General features: G+C 41.3%; 1 protein-coding gene across 6 annotated transcripts in view; it reads right to left on the bottom strand.

Annotated features, from left to right (window-relative positions):
- Window positions 1–14,895, bottom strand: part of GABRB2 (gamma-aminobutyric acid type A receptor subunit beta2) — a 388,018-nt gene extending 373,123 nt beyond the window's left edge. For 2 of the 6 annotated variants that reach the window (XM_060296567.1, XM_060296566.1), the window contains exons 1-4: window positions 13,939–14,050; window positions 13,030–13,239; window positions 12,783–12,874; window positions 11,698–11,765 (exon numbers count right to left, since the gene is read on the bottom strand). In XM_060296567.1, the coding sequence (XP_060152550.1) occupies window positions 11,698–11,765; window positions 12,783–12,874; window positions 13,030–13,106 (237 nt within the window). In that variant the 5' untranslated portion in view covers window positions 13,107–13,239; window positions 13,939–14,050. Of the gene's footprint in view, window positions 1–11,697; window positions 11,766–12,782; window positions 12,875–13,029; window positions 13,259–13,938; window positions 14,102–14,361 lie in introns of those variants that run through there. The other 4 variants (XM_060296563.1, XM_060296564.1, XM_060296565.1 and 1 more) reach the window with 4 other exon arrangements.
- Window positions 14,896–15,182: the final 287 nt, after the last annotated feature.

A 15,182-nucleotide genomic window follows, 5' to 3' on the forward strand; every position in this document is an offset into this window, starting at 1 on the left:
GTGGTCTGTAATTCCATAGATCTTTCAACTGTAAATCTGGCAAGTGCTTAAAATATTATGACTTTTAGAATGACAAAGGTATCATTCTCTAATGAATTCTGTTAGAAAAATGGTTTGCCACACAGGTCTAACTAATGGGATTCAAGTAATGAGCATTCTTACAACACATAAGCCAGACGCAAATTTACACAGCCTAGCAGATCAGCCCCACCAGTGTCCAAGAGAGTACTGGCTTAGCAGTGCTTGAAAGAGGAATGGTTTACATGACTGACTGATCAGAGAACATTTCAAAAGATCTTCAGTCTATTAACTCAAACGTTCATTTGGCAAAAAAGAAAAAGAAAAAGAAAAAAGAAAAGCAAAACAAAAAAATTCAGAAATCTGTATTTACAAAATAAGTCTTTCTTTGTCTGTAGGTCAAGGAAAAGAAAGAGAAAAGTTACTTAAATTTCATTTTTTGGAGCACTGTGTCTTCAATAACAGTGAAAACACAGAATGGTGATTTGATTTTACAACCTAATAACTGGCACCTACTCATTCACATTTAAAACTCTTTAACATTTCTGCTTCTTATTTTGTGATAGTCTTTTAAATGGCCTATAAATCATTTAAGATTAATATTTAAAACATTTCATTGACTGTAAAAGATTTACAGTCAATGAAATGTCAATACCCTCACTAAAATGAACAAATTTTAAAGATGATCTTTGTATATTTGTTTAAAAGCCAGCTGTCTGATTATATAATTTTTTGGTCAATCCAGTTAACGTGTAGTCCTAGGAAGCAGGAAGATTCAACGATTATTTTAAAACAAATACTCCCTCCTGGAAGGGATGAACAGCACACTAAAACATTTTTTCTATGTTGATGCTTTAGAAGTTGCAAGGTAGGAATAAATGGGGCTGTATCCATAGAAAATAGCAGTCACCTTTGAATTATCTATATTATAAGCCCTACTATCCAAAAGTTCCCATTAACAGACTAATATGCAGAACAGAACAGACTGTAATTTTCCATCACTATTTGCTATATTCTTATTTTCATGGGAAATAAAAAACTCTAAGCCAGTATCAAGGTGAGTATGAGATAAAAATATTGTAACTTTATATATTTTTATCAAGTCCTCTTTAAATCTCTATTTCGGGTATGTTTTATAATGGACATTACATATTGGTGCACAGATAAATAGACATTCATTTATTAAGCAAGTCAAGTAGTCTGAGGTTCAATTCTCATGATAACAGCATCATTTCTATCTAAAATTTTTTAAAAATAGCAGAATAAAAGGTGACTTTTAGAGATTATTTAGTTAAAAGAGAGACATGTAAAAGCCAGTAGATGAACTTTTAAAAAAAATTTTGATTCGATGGTCTTGCACCAATTAGGCACTAAATTACTGATCTGTAGACGAGCACCCTCAAGATGCTTAATCACTGAGACCTTCAAATTTAAGCATATACTTCAAGAAATACAATTAAGCAGCCATAAATAATTTGTAGGAAGCTATTTTAATGGCATTTTCCCTACATGTAAATGTGTAATACTACTAGTACTAACCACCAATCAAATAGCTATCTTTCTAGACAGGAAGGAATAGTCAAATCATATTATCCTAAAACGTATGTTAAAATATCAGTATTTCTGATATTACCCAGACCTCTTATAACCAAATAACTGATGCAGCTATTATTAATTATACTCATAGCATCAAACCCTGTGCTAATCCCTCCCCCCATTTCACAAACTTTGTTTGACCTTTTAAAATACAGAACTATGATTCTTTTCATCATTTGTGTCAAAAAAATTAGTATGGAGGTTCAAAGGGGCATTTTATAAAAATAAAAATCAGATCTGGAAAATGTTTTTCTACTCTCTCATTCTTACCCTTAGTAAATGACCCTTACTTTTATTCTTTGTGAAGGTGCTTAAGACTCATCATTCCTAGCATCCACCCCAGAAATTTCAGTGTCTCCTCTGCACAGGTGCCAAGGTCTTATGCAATTAAGCTTCACCATACGTAGGTATACCCTACATATGCACCCTACCGTTCCTGTCCACATATATTAGCTCTGTAATTGTAGAAATTATACAATCCCTCTAGTCCTTGTTTCTACACTTATAAAAGAGGATGATAATATTATCTAGCTCATGAGACTTTTGTGAACATTAAGTGGGATAGTTATATGCGCTCTAAGTGTTTATTTTTGCAATATTATTATTGCTAACATGTAATGCCTTTCTTCATACTGTCTCCATGCCCACTGACTCCCATAGGACGGTTCTCCTTATTTTCTATCCATTCGTATTGCACTGATCCTTCTTGCTCAGTCCAGCTCTCCCTCTTCTACCAAGTCTTCTACAAATCCCACCGACTCTGACCACTTGGAGCTTTCTCATTGCAAAAATTCATATGATAACTAGAGACCAGTTCTGTTGTCAAATTCCTTTATTAGTGATTGTATTAGCTTCCACCTTCACTATAAAACTAGTGTTCCTAAGACAGTGGCCCTCAGACAGTACCTACGTCAGTCACATAAAGAGATTTTAAACATGCGAATTCCTGAACTCCATCCTAGACCTCCTGAATTAGACTCTGGGCATGTGCCCTGAAAATACAAATATTAATACAAGACTCAGGTGGTTCTGTTGCACAGTAAAGCCTGAGAACCACTGTAAAAACCTGGATCTCAACCTTTTATTTTGATTCCTCTACCACAGGGATATACGACTCTCCTCTCCCACCGATCTGAAACACTCTTCTCTCCATCAACCCTCACCTCCTTCTTCAGGCAATGAAGATCACTCTTTCTTGACTCTAGAGCGAGCCTTAGGTCTAGTGTGAGAACCATTTCATATCCTTCCACAAAATAGCCTAACTGACATGGTGCTGGTTAAGGAGTATGATATAAATACTTCCTGTTAGCCTGATATACTGCAGTCTTTCCATTACCCCCTCCAACAACTCCTTTCACCACATATTTGCTGAGTATCTACTAATTGTCCGGAATTGTGCTAGGCACTGGGATGCAGACAATTTCCATACATTCGCACACCTCAATATCTCTAATATTTAGCCATGGCTTATTCACGTATCACTTTTCTAAGATACATGTAGATTCACCTTAAAAACTTCATTACTTTAATTCTGGCTATTGGGTTAGGAGAAAAGTTATTTCATCTTTAATTGCCCAAGCAATTACTTCTAAGTTAAGACCTCTTGGCAGGTAAGTGGGCAGTACATGCCAAATTACAGAGCAGGGAAAATAAGACTTGGTGATAAAAAGGCCAATAGAATGTTTACAAAATGAGCACTAGGCAAGAGACAATGGGTTAAAGACATGGCCATATTTTTCCATATAAATAGGGACAGAATAATATAGACCCATTTTTCTCCTTGTTTAATAAAATACATATTTTGCAAATAAAATGCATATCTGGAAGGAACATGTAAATCTTGTGTTTGTATCTTTTAAAAACTCATAACCATCTACTTTCTCATTCCTCTTTTAACTGTGTGTTTCAAAGTATTTTTGTGTCATCCAAAAATGTAAAATGATTTTGGAAAAGCTGAGTAATATCAGGCTAAAAATAGAGGAAAGAGTAGCTGTGTAAATGAGAATCAAATTGATAGATAAAATTTAAAAGTTTCCATTTATGCTATTTAAATCCAGTTCTCTATTTTATATATGATTTTTATGTAGTTGTTAATAGTTTATAAGTAAATTATATATTTATTTTCAAATAACCTACAGCTAGAATTATGACTAATAATCTATAAAATGTATTTTAAAATTCTTTTGAAAAAATATACAATAAAAAAGAAAATGTCAATATATTCATATGTTTGTATATGTTTGTAAGATCACCAAAAAGCCATAGAAGAATACACATCAGTTTACACTGGTAGTAATAAAGGTGTGCATTTTTTTCTTTTTTTAGAGAAAGCATAAAACTGCAAAAATACTCATGGTCTGTTAAGTGAAAACACAGACTATAAAATTCTCTCTACAAATAACTAAGTGTAATGTGTAAAGTATGAATAAGCAAATAGACAAGAAGTAGAAGGTATTATAGGCAAATTAAAACAGTTTTAATGAAGTGACGGGGATGTGGATAATTTTTGCCTTTGATGTTTGTTGATCTTTTAAAATTGGCTTTGTCATAATGTACCATGAAACAGAAATGAAAATGGTGATTAAGTATGAAAGCCATTACTCAATGAGAAAAATCTCTTCTTTTCTCAACTTGTTTGGAGACAAAAGCACACCACCATATTCTACACTGGGGGTTCTGAGATGAGGACAAGTTCATCCCCCAGGACACATCTGGCAATATCTGGAGACATTTTTGGTTTTCATAACTGCGAGGGTACTTCTGGCATCTAGTAGGTAGAAGCCAGACATGCTGTTAAACATCTTACAACGCACATGACAGCCCCCTCACAACAACGAATTATCTGGTCACGATGCCAAGAGCACTGATCACAAATAAATGTTACAGAATGAATGATTTCAAAACAAGCCAGTGCCCCACCCCAAAATTAGTCAGTACCCCGTCACAGTGTTAAGAAAAGAACTTTCTCTGATTTACATTCTTATAGAAATTCTCAAGACCATTTAACAAGGAGGTGGGAGGGATCACAGTAAAGCACGCTTTGAGGTGCTCCTAAAATATGAAACTTGGGATATTTCCCTCCCCTTCCTTCTCTTGCAGGGTAAGCTCACAGTCAGATTTTTATTTCATGTCACGATCAAGCAAGGCCATTGTTTAGGGTCCTACAAAGCAACAGCAAAGGACTTGCCCTAAGAGTTAACCCAGAGAAAATGATTTATAAACTGCCTATATCATGTGCAATAATTGTTTAAAAATTGATGAATAAATCTTCTTGAGATGTAATCTTTATAATGAACCTCATTTATACTGTGTGGGCCAGAGGGAGTAAAGATCCGGGAAGAGAAGAAAAACACTCAACCACTTTTAAGAGATTATTCGCAGGAGTAATTTATCAGAAATCACAAAAATGTGTTTTCAATGGAAAAAATTCAATTGATAATAAAAGAAAAAAAGGGAAAGGGTCTTTTCACATAGTGTCCACCCAAAGCTTAAAACCACTGACACAGTTCTTGAACTTTATCATCCAACATTTTGTGACAGCTATCGGCCTTAATGGTTATATGACAGATTCTGCTGGAGCAATAGGAAAATTATTAGACAAGTTAACAGCACCCATTCATAATGAAAGAAATCATGACACAAGCAACATCCTTGACTTTTCAAGAACTTATATAAATCTTCCTTTATTACCTGGTAATAGATGTAATATGAAGTATAAATTTCTCAAGGACAGAAACCATGTCTTATATTTAATACACACTGAATAAAGTACCTATTTGAAAAAGTCATTTTAATGAAATTAAGATTTTTTTCAAGGTGGAGAGATTGAGGAGTAACAGTAACATATAGGATTAGTTTATCTGATCTACCCACTGTTTCCAAAAAAATAAATTAAATAAAATAAAATAAATAAAAACAAACAACTACAACAAAACAGGTCCATAAGGAATGAGAATAATTTTTTTTAAATGATGCCTTACTACATCTAAAAGTGCAGTATAACCAGAGGGCTAAGATTGAGGGATGTAAAGTCAATCATTTGCTAGCTGGGTGACCTTGAATAAGTCACTTAACCTCTCTGGGCCTCAGGTTCCTCTTTTATAAAAAGGTGGACACTAGCCATACCACTGCTTTTATAGGAGGACTGGATGAGATAATACACATCAAGAGGATACCTGCACAAGTTAAGGGCCCAATGAGCAATAACTGTGATTATTTTCTTATATTAGTGCTGTGATGGTGGAAAATGTTGGGCATTGCACAGAGGGGGAGTAGAGGGGGGAAGAGAAGGGGAAGCAGGAGAAGGAAAAGAAGGCGAGAAAACGACAGCTTGCTAAAATTGGGTAGGAGAGCTTCATGCGTTATTTATTGAGAATGAAGTCTGGGTCGGTGAGTCTTCACAACCCCTTCCCCTCGCTCCACATCCCGTCACCCACCCCAGCTCCTGCTTCGTATCTGCAACCTACTCCCTTCTAGAGGTACTTCTCCAAATGATATATGACTTCTTTTAGCAGTTGCCCTCTCCCGACTTTGCTTCAGATCCACACTTTTCAAAGGTGTAGTCTTCAACCACTAAGACTCCTCTCGCTACATTTACCAACACGCTCCTGTTACTTACTATAGCTGGGAGACAAGTCTCAGAACTTATTTCAATTGATCGTTGTGGCATCTGATGCAGCTGACCATTTCCTTCCTTTTTAAACTCTCTTGTGCCTCAGCTTTGAAGACATTATTATCTGTGGGTTCTCCTACCATCTGACTGCTGCTTAGCTACTTACTAATCTGTGTGGGCTCCTTTTCAGCATTCCACCACTTAAATTACACTGCTCACCAGATCCCCATTTTTTGCCGTCCTTTCACTTTCCCTTTTTAATTGTATCCATTCACACCGTTATAAGTACCACTTATATGCTGACAATGTCCAAGTTCATCTCTCTAGTCATGACGTCTTACTAAGCTCCTGACCTGTATTTTCCAATCTCCATTTGGAGATTCCATGTGTGGAGAAAAGTCAGCGTTTCCCAAAATGAACTGTCTTCCCACACACCTCAATCCCCAGCCCACCCCCAAACTGGCTGCCCTTTTGGTGTTCCCCATATCGATAAATGAAACCATCAGAAACTTAGGATTCACCAAGTCCTGCCACTTCTGCCTCGTAAAAGCCCTGATTTTCTATCTTCTCCTTTACATCCCTGTCTCCGTTCATCCATTCTTTCTGGATTTTTGCAGTGGATTTTCACCTTATCTCCCAACCTTTGGTCTTGCTGCACCCCTCATACTTCAAAAGCATCTTCCTCAAGTGTGAATCTGTTCAAGCGATTCTCCTACTGACATCTTTTCATGGGTCCCTACAGCCTTTGGAACAAAATGTAAACTCTTCTGCAAGCTACAAAAATGGTCTATATAATTTGATCACCACTTATGATCTCAATACCAAATCTTATCACTTCCTCACTCCCACTCCCAAATCCAGCCATTTAAAGCTACTTGCAAATTCCTAATCCCATTTATTTTTCCTGTTTTTTCTCCTATATGCCACTCTTTCTGCTTAAAACATTTATCCACAGACCGCTAACCCCCATCTTCACCTAGTAATTTCTACATAATACCTCAGAATTCTGTATTTCCAATATGCCCTGTGTATTTCTGCTTTCAAAGAACTCAGTGGTCCTACACTGTGATTCTTTCCACATTAATTGATTTAAATAGTAATTTAAAAAGTGTCTTGAATTTGAGGCCTACAAGTCCATGCTCTGTCTCTCCACATATATGATACTATGTAGTCAAACTTCCAACCAACGGTTGTTTACAGAGCAAAACCACATGGAGAGAGATACTATAACCTTCGCTACATGTATTTTATACAAATCATTTAGGAAGACAATAAATATGTAACATATCAGGCAATTTGAAATATCAAATAACAAATGAATGGTGAAATCAACAAGTGACAAAGGAACGCATGGGAGATACAGACAACTAGGTCCTCAAGAGGCTGCTCATAAAATTTTTAGAGAAAATGCTCATGTTAAACATAAGTATGATAGGAGCCTGCAGTAGAATTAACGATAGTAAACACCAAGATATTAAGTTTCATGAGGTCAAGGGACAAGTCATTCTTGTTTGCTGCTCTGTCCCTATGGCCTAACACATAGCTGGATCATAGTAGCTGCTAAATAAGTATTTGTGTCGAATTGAATTTTAAACTGTGCAGCTGGTGATGCAAGAAAACATCTGTTTTTTAAAAAAAAAGGCAGCACTTTTCACCATTTGCCATTCCATAAAAAGGTAATTTGTGTATATGTTTACTAGAACGCTTTCCTCAAAAGTGAAATATTGCTTCACTCTTCGGTTGGCAAATGTGTTGTTCCAAGATGGAGAAGAATCTGCTTTAAATGAAGAGAAAGCTATTTCAGTCCATAATCCTCAGAGCCAATTTTGGAACTTAAAATGCATTTTCATCAAAGAATCTTAACAAAAAGAGTCCTGCCAATTTAACCAAGACATCTAAAAATGTTTCATTCTAAAGCCAAGCTTTCTGCTCAGGAACATTCTAATTGAGATTGTGTTCTTCCAGAGATCTTCCACTGGCTCAACAGTCACCTGAGTCACATAGGTGAGTAAGATACCATCATCACCCTCTTAAGAACTCAGAACTGCATGCCATTTAGGAATTCTGCATTTTTCTAACGTTTATGCTGGATTTCCAAGTTTCCTGGAACTTCTTTGTACCCAACAGAGCTATTATGATAAACCAAAGCAGAAACACATGTAACTTTGAGTTAGAAGTCAATTTGGCATGTCCCTCTCATTTCAAACATATGGAAACTGAGACCACGTAATGTAAATCACTGACCCAAGTACACTTAGGGCAGCGGCTGGAATGGACACTGGGTCTCCTTATAGTGACAGGCTGATATTCAGTCTTCTATATAAGCTATGTTCATGGGACACCAGTACTTTCACTTGCATCATCTTATTAATTCTGGTACTCACCTAAAATATGTAAACGGGGACTATTATTCCCTTTTAGCAGGTGAAGAGATCAAGCCCCAGGACTTCCCTGGTGGTCCAGTGGCTAAAACTCCATGCTCTCTAGGCAGGGGGCCCGGGTTTGATCCCTGGTCAGGGAACTAGATCCCACATGCCTCAACTAAGAGTTCACATGCCAGAACTAAAGATCCTGCGTGCCACCACTAAGACCAGGTGCAGCTAAAATAAATAAATAAATAAATATATATATATATATATATATATATATATGTAAAAAGAGAAACCAAGCCCCATGGGGCTGTCAATTCCCTCAAGTTGACTGAACAGCAGAAGCAGAACTAGTATTCAGGTCTTTCTATCTTTGTCATTTACCAGGAGCACCACATCGACATGGGCCATTTTTCCTTTCAGTACAAATGAGTCAATGACAGTCTAAATGGTCTGGTGCCTACCATTCTTCAAAGGAAGATTTGCTATAATAAAAGAAAGCTACAAGTACCAGAGATTGCAGGCCACAAAGGATAATGAGGCAGAAACATGTGCATTAACCAATTTTGAGGTTTCACTTAAATAATCAATCAACCATTCTTTCAGAGCTGAATCTAATCGAAAGATCCTAACCCTTTTAGACCTGTATACAGTGGGCAATATGCCATAAACATCTTCTTTTATTTAGACATCAGGGATGGAATTTCCCATCTGTTGCTTCAAATCAAATAACCATACTTTAAAAAATAGTACATATCACAAAATTTTTCTTTGAAGGATTAAAGTCACTATGATTGTTAATCATAAAAGTGTTAATTTTTCAACAAGTAAAACTGTGTCTGGACAAGTCCACGTGTGTTAGCAGTAGGCTAAGAAAGGAATCTAGCATGGAATTTATAATGCTTGGTTCTAATCATTAATGCTGCAGTACTGGCTTATTTACAACCTGACGTTTGTTTCTACACTTTCAACATCCTGAGACTTTTCTGCAACAGTAAATAGCTGTAAGAGATGACACCTCGCCTTAACTGGGTCTATATTTTGACTAGCAGGTCTTGGCATCATGTCCAGCTCTGACACCTCTCCAAAATGCTGCATGCTGGTGAAAAATGAACAAAACTTAAGAAGAAGAAAACAATGCCACTACTCTTAAGCCATTTAGGGATATAATAGGTCTAAGTTCTCAGCTAACTTATACATCTAAGTTCTAATGCAGCAACTTCTAATCATCTCATCACTGTCTCTTTAGATTCTAAATATTTCTTAATTTTTCCATAAAGTCTCACCTTTCTGATGCTCTGAAGAGGAAGGTGACAGAATAAAATGTGGGAAAAGAGCACAAGGAAATCAAAAGACAGGACACACAGAACTACACCTGATTTCCATATCACTTTCTTTTTAGCCACACAATTTAGATTCAAGTACCTAGGACTTAGCAGGTACCCACATGAGGACATTTTCTATTTTCATGGTAAAATTCAAAATATAAACTGATGAAAGACCTCTAAAATTTCACAAAAGTGAATATTTGTACATCTGAGAAGTTAAATGTTTAGTTTCCCAAGAAAGAAATATTCTCTACCCACACAGGAGATTCTCACAATGTGTGGGAAAGCTATGGTTCTGAATCATCCAATAGCATCTTCAGTCTGTGTTCAAATCCTGTATCACAAAATGCTTTCCCAATAATTAGAATATAACAAGATACACGTCCTTAAAAACATCACTGAAAGAGTTGAATGTTCTCTGGAGTAGTCACAGATGTTTCATAAGCTTGTGATAGCTCAGGATTATCACCTATCTTTGGACATTGTATAAGGTTGGGCTGGTTATTTGAGGTTCCTCTATATTTGAATTCTGGGGTGATGAAAATTTATATCATGTTAAGAGCATATCCACTACCTAGTATTTGGCTCTCGAGTGAATTAATAAGTGTCCTAACTTTCAAGTCCTGATGGCTGGCTTAGAACCGTTTTGCATAAAACCTTACACACTAGACCCTCTTCTTTAACAGTGCATCCTGTTTCCAGGCAAAACTACACTACAATACAATCTTCTGCAATGTGCTGTATCCTATTAGGACTGAAAGTAACCCTGGCATCTTACATTCAAATGTGGCCTTTCTAGAGAGACTTTTCCAAGGGTGAAAACTTCAAAAACACAGAGTAGAAAAGTCACTGAAGAAATGGCGCAAGTAAGCAGGGGTATCTGGGACACTTATTGTCTTGTATGTCTGCAGTGCCCCAACATGGGCAGCAGGGGGCGCTCCTGCATGAAGCAACCCTCCCCTCAGCCCCGCCCCCCTCCGCCCCCCCCCCCCCATACACACAAGTGTTCCCGGGAGGGGAAGACGGAGGCTTTTTCTCTTAGCACTTGCCCCAAGACCAAGGAGGGGGCCACTAAGGAGTGCTGCTGTCCATAAATCACACAGGCTTAGGCCATGCAGTGAATACCATTGCAGAAGTGACCAGAGATGACACATAGGTCTGAGCTTACCTTTTGAAAGCAGGGTGGCCAATTTTTATTTTATTTATTTTGGGGGTTAAAGGAGCAGGTGAGCCATGGGCAGGGGGCGGGGCTTGCCATCAACTGTAAAGAGGCCGGCTCCAAAAGCAACAAGTGGATATCAGTATCCGAGGGTCATTTATTCAGCCTCTCCACTAGTTTAGTTCCCAGGTTATATTCTCTGCGAAATGTCAAATCAAAACACTTCCCTTTTCTCTCCTCTTCTTTCCTTCCCTGACCCCACACCAAACTCAGAAAAATCACTTGATGAAGTGGGTTTCCCACTGAACCTTAGGAAATGTGACTCCTGCAGGGGTTCTCCTGCACGTGGCTGCGTTTTACACATGAACGTGTGATGCATTTTACACCCTCTTCGCCAAGTCCCACGATTTCAAACCAGGTTGGAAAAATCTTTAGGGACCAGAAAGAGCCAGCTCTGAAGCCTCAAAGACAGTGGGTTCCAAAGCAAAATGCCCTGCCCTCACCCCACTTCCTACACATACTCATGCACACCCCACCCTCACCCGTTGGATCCTTTCTCCTTCCTGTCCCCAAATGAAGGTTTGCAGAGACACAGCCATAAACCTCAATACTCACCATATTGACTTCAGAAACCATATCGATGCTGGCGATGTCGATGTTCATTCCCACAGCCACAGGGGGACCTGCAAACCAAAATGGCCAGCCACGTGATTTCTCAGAACTTCATGCATTCTTAGCAAGAGTAGTCCCCGGGCACGGGACACTCTGCCCCAAATCCCTTCCCACTGCTCACACTCAAATTCTTCAATTCTCTGCTCCTTTTTAAAGAGTGACAGGTACTCCTCTGGGAAATGCTCTATTGAACAGGCACACACGTGTCCGATGGGTGAGGGATTCCACGTCTGTCTACATAGGTAGGTATCTTAGCATGAGAATACACACAACCACAAAAGCACCGGAATCTGGCTAGCCCAAGCGAAATGTTATATATTGCACTGCAGTTATATACTGCACCCCCTCCTCATTCTTCCCACCCCCCGCTTCTGTGCAGGTTTTAACTCTTTGAGCTTTGTTAGAGTCTGGAGTAAAATTAAATAGGCATATCAGTGTATCTAAGGCTGCAGCAAGAGAGGTCTCTAGCCCTTCTTCCACTACCCTCCCTATCCTCCCATCCCCCCAGGCCCCTCTCCCCCCACCCCACTGTCCCCTGCAGTGAGGTTTCCAGGACTGGATAATATCCAGACACCAGCCAATTTAAACCATGGCTAGAACTCTTCCAAAGTAGGTGGGCACAGGGGGTTAATGCGACTTCTCAACCAACTGTCTGCATATCTTGTCCCCAAAAATGTTCCCGATGGCCTTCAGTAAGCCAGGTTCACCGGGCACACCATTAACTAAACTTAAGAGGTTTGTATCTCAAGGAAACAAAGACAGTGAAGCAAAGGATTTAAACAGTGAAGCTGAAGGACAGCAGTCACCACTACAGGCTAAGAAGGTCTCTCTGAAAGACCATCTAAGTGCTAGAGAGTAACAAACCAGCTTAAGTTTGGATCAGTTTCTCAATATTGTAACACAGAGACATGTTCAGTACACCACATGCAACCCACAATGAGGGAGAGGGAAGACAGCGCACAAAGCTCAAAAGACAGCTTAGGCTATAGCTGCTGGGCTGTTTCTTATTTCCAAGGCAACCCCATTACCTCCAAAATCTGGTCTCAGCCGAATATCATAGCCTTTCAGGAGTCTGTCCACCGTCTCTTTAACCAGCGACATATTACTAGGGTCATTGACACTAAAGAAAGAAAAGACAATAAACAGGCATCAATAAGACAGCAGGCACAGCGCTTCAGCATCTATCTGATCCTCACTACAGATCCTTGCTCACAGAGGTAGGCAGACAGAGCCTTTCAAAGTGAAAAAGGAAACAGAAACGCTAGACACACTTACCTCTGCGCACAGACAGCGGCGATTATTAAGGGGAACGGCCAGATCCCAAAGTAGCCCTTTTTCCGGACTCTCCACATCCCTTTAGTTTTGGACGGGATTGAGGGTTTCACTGGAGACAGGAGATCCAACTTAGTCTGCCCAGTGCAGTAATTCTAATGTGAGGCGCATGCGCAAGGCGTACCAAAACATCAAAGGGGCAGCAGCGGTTGCCTGGGACCGAGAAGATTTTCTTGTTAAGAAGGAAAAAAAAAAAAATCAAAGGGGAAAAAGGAAAAACATATATATGTATAATATATGCGTATTTGAATAATATAGAAAAGTCACCCCACAGGAGGACCCGGAGCAAAATCTTTGTAGTCCTTTTGTTAAGACAAAAACAACTAGAGAGTCTGTTAAGTTTTGGTACTTGCAGGAGGCAGTTTTGCACCTCGCGGGTTGTGGGGTTTTGGGGTGTGTGTGGGGGGGGGTGTTTCCTCTTAAATATGCAAAACCAGATTAGGAATTTAAAGGAGAGCAGGTGTGTAGTGCTAGGGGGAAGATGGGTGCCTGAGAGTCCACTTCTGGTATCAGCAAGCGGCGGGGGTGGGGTGGGGAGAGAAATCTGAACTTTATTTCCGTGGCAAATAGCATTCCCTGCCTGGGGCGAAATGGGTGCTGGAGGCGGAGGTGGGGGCGGGGGGTGGCGGAGGGAAGGGGAAGGTGGGAGCGGGAGTGAAAGGGGGAGGGAGGAAAGAAACCGATGGGAGGAGTGTTGAGCAATGCGTTGGTTTTGGGGCCGGGAGTGGAGGGGGGGACGTAGCATGGAGAATCAGACACGGAAATGAAAAAAAAAGGAAAAAAAAGAATGATAATAAAACGATGCCTGGTCTTTTCTAGGAGTTAAAGAGCAAGCTTTTCTTCACTACTCACGAGCAATTTCTTTCTCCTTCTCCTCACTCTTTGCCCCCTATCCCCAGAGAAGAAAACCTCGGGGTCCCGGTTTCTCACCGTGTGACGTGCCTGACCCGCTGGTCCGGATTATTTATAGCAGGAAGGGCGGGGGGCGGGGGGGGGGCGAGGGGAGTAGAAAGACAGCGCTGTCTCTCAAGGTTTCGGTCTGATTCTGCATTGGGAAATTATTAGTAGGGAGGGTGGAGTTTGCAGGAAGGGTTGATGGGACTTGGGGGCCTGGGGAGGCCGGGTGGCGAGAGGCTCCGGCGGTGACCGGGTGCAGGAAGGGCTGGCGGCCGGGTGGGACTCGCTTGGCTGGCACCCACGCCCCCTCAGAGCACGCGCACTCGCGCGCGCGCACACTGGCGGCACCCTCCCCGCCTGCCGCGCGCCCCTCCTCACCTCGCCGGCCTGCGCTCGCTGCCCAATCCCGCCGCGCGGCGCTGCGGTCCCCGGCTCCTCTGGCCCTCGGCCCCTCGGCCCTTGGCTCCGGCCGGGGAGGGGAGGGTGGGTGGCGGTGCCTTGGGACGCAAAAAGTCAGAGCGGTCCCCGGAAGGCGGGCGAAATGAGGAAGGGGGTCGGGGCCTCCGCGTCCTCCCGCGGGCTCCGCGCCACCTCTTCCTCGCTCCCCAGCTCGGGGCCAGGAGGGACTCGCACGCCCCGGGGTTGCCTCTTCCCTGCAGCCGGAGGCTCGACCCGGCTCTCCGCGGCCGCCGGGACCCAGAGGCAGCAGCGAGCGAGCTCCAGGGTTCGAGAGGGAGGGAGATACACGGAAGAAATCTTTCCTCGGCTCGCGGCAAAGAGATGCGCCGCGGGCGCCCGGAGACGTTGCTAGTCTCCGGCAGCCGGGCAGTCTGAGGGTGCCCCGGCCCGGGACGGACTCTCCGGGTTCTCCCGAGTTTATCTGGCAACAGAGGAGCAGGGGAGGGGGGAGGACAGGTGCTCCCGCTGCCCCCTCCCCCTCTCCTTGGTGAATACAGGAGAAGTCAGAGCTGGAACCTACGTTCCGGACCCCAAAGCGGAACTTCTAACTCCTCCTCCTCAGCTTAACCTGTAACCGAGCGCCTACTACGTGCCAACAGTGCTTCATTAGTTCATTCTTACAAGCCCAGGTTTAGCCAGCACCTCGCTTTTCCCACATTATGGATTTAGAAACTGGCGCGCTAAAGCTAAGGAAATTGCCCAAGGTCACCCAGGTGGCTAGAGGTGAAACCGAGATTGGA

Source organism: Globicephala melas, chromosome 3 (genome assembly GCF_963455315.2).
Source record: "Globicephala melas chromosome 3, mGloMel1.2, whole genome shotgun sequence".
NCBI lineage: Eukaryota > Metazoa > Chordata > Mammalia > Artiodactyla > Delphinidae > Globicephala > Globicephala melas.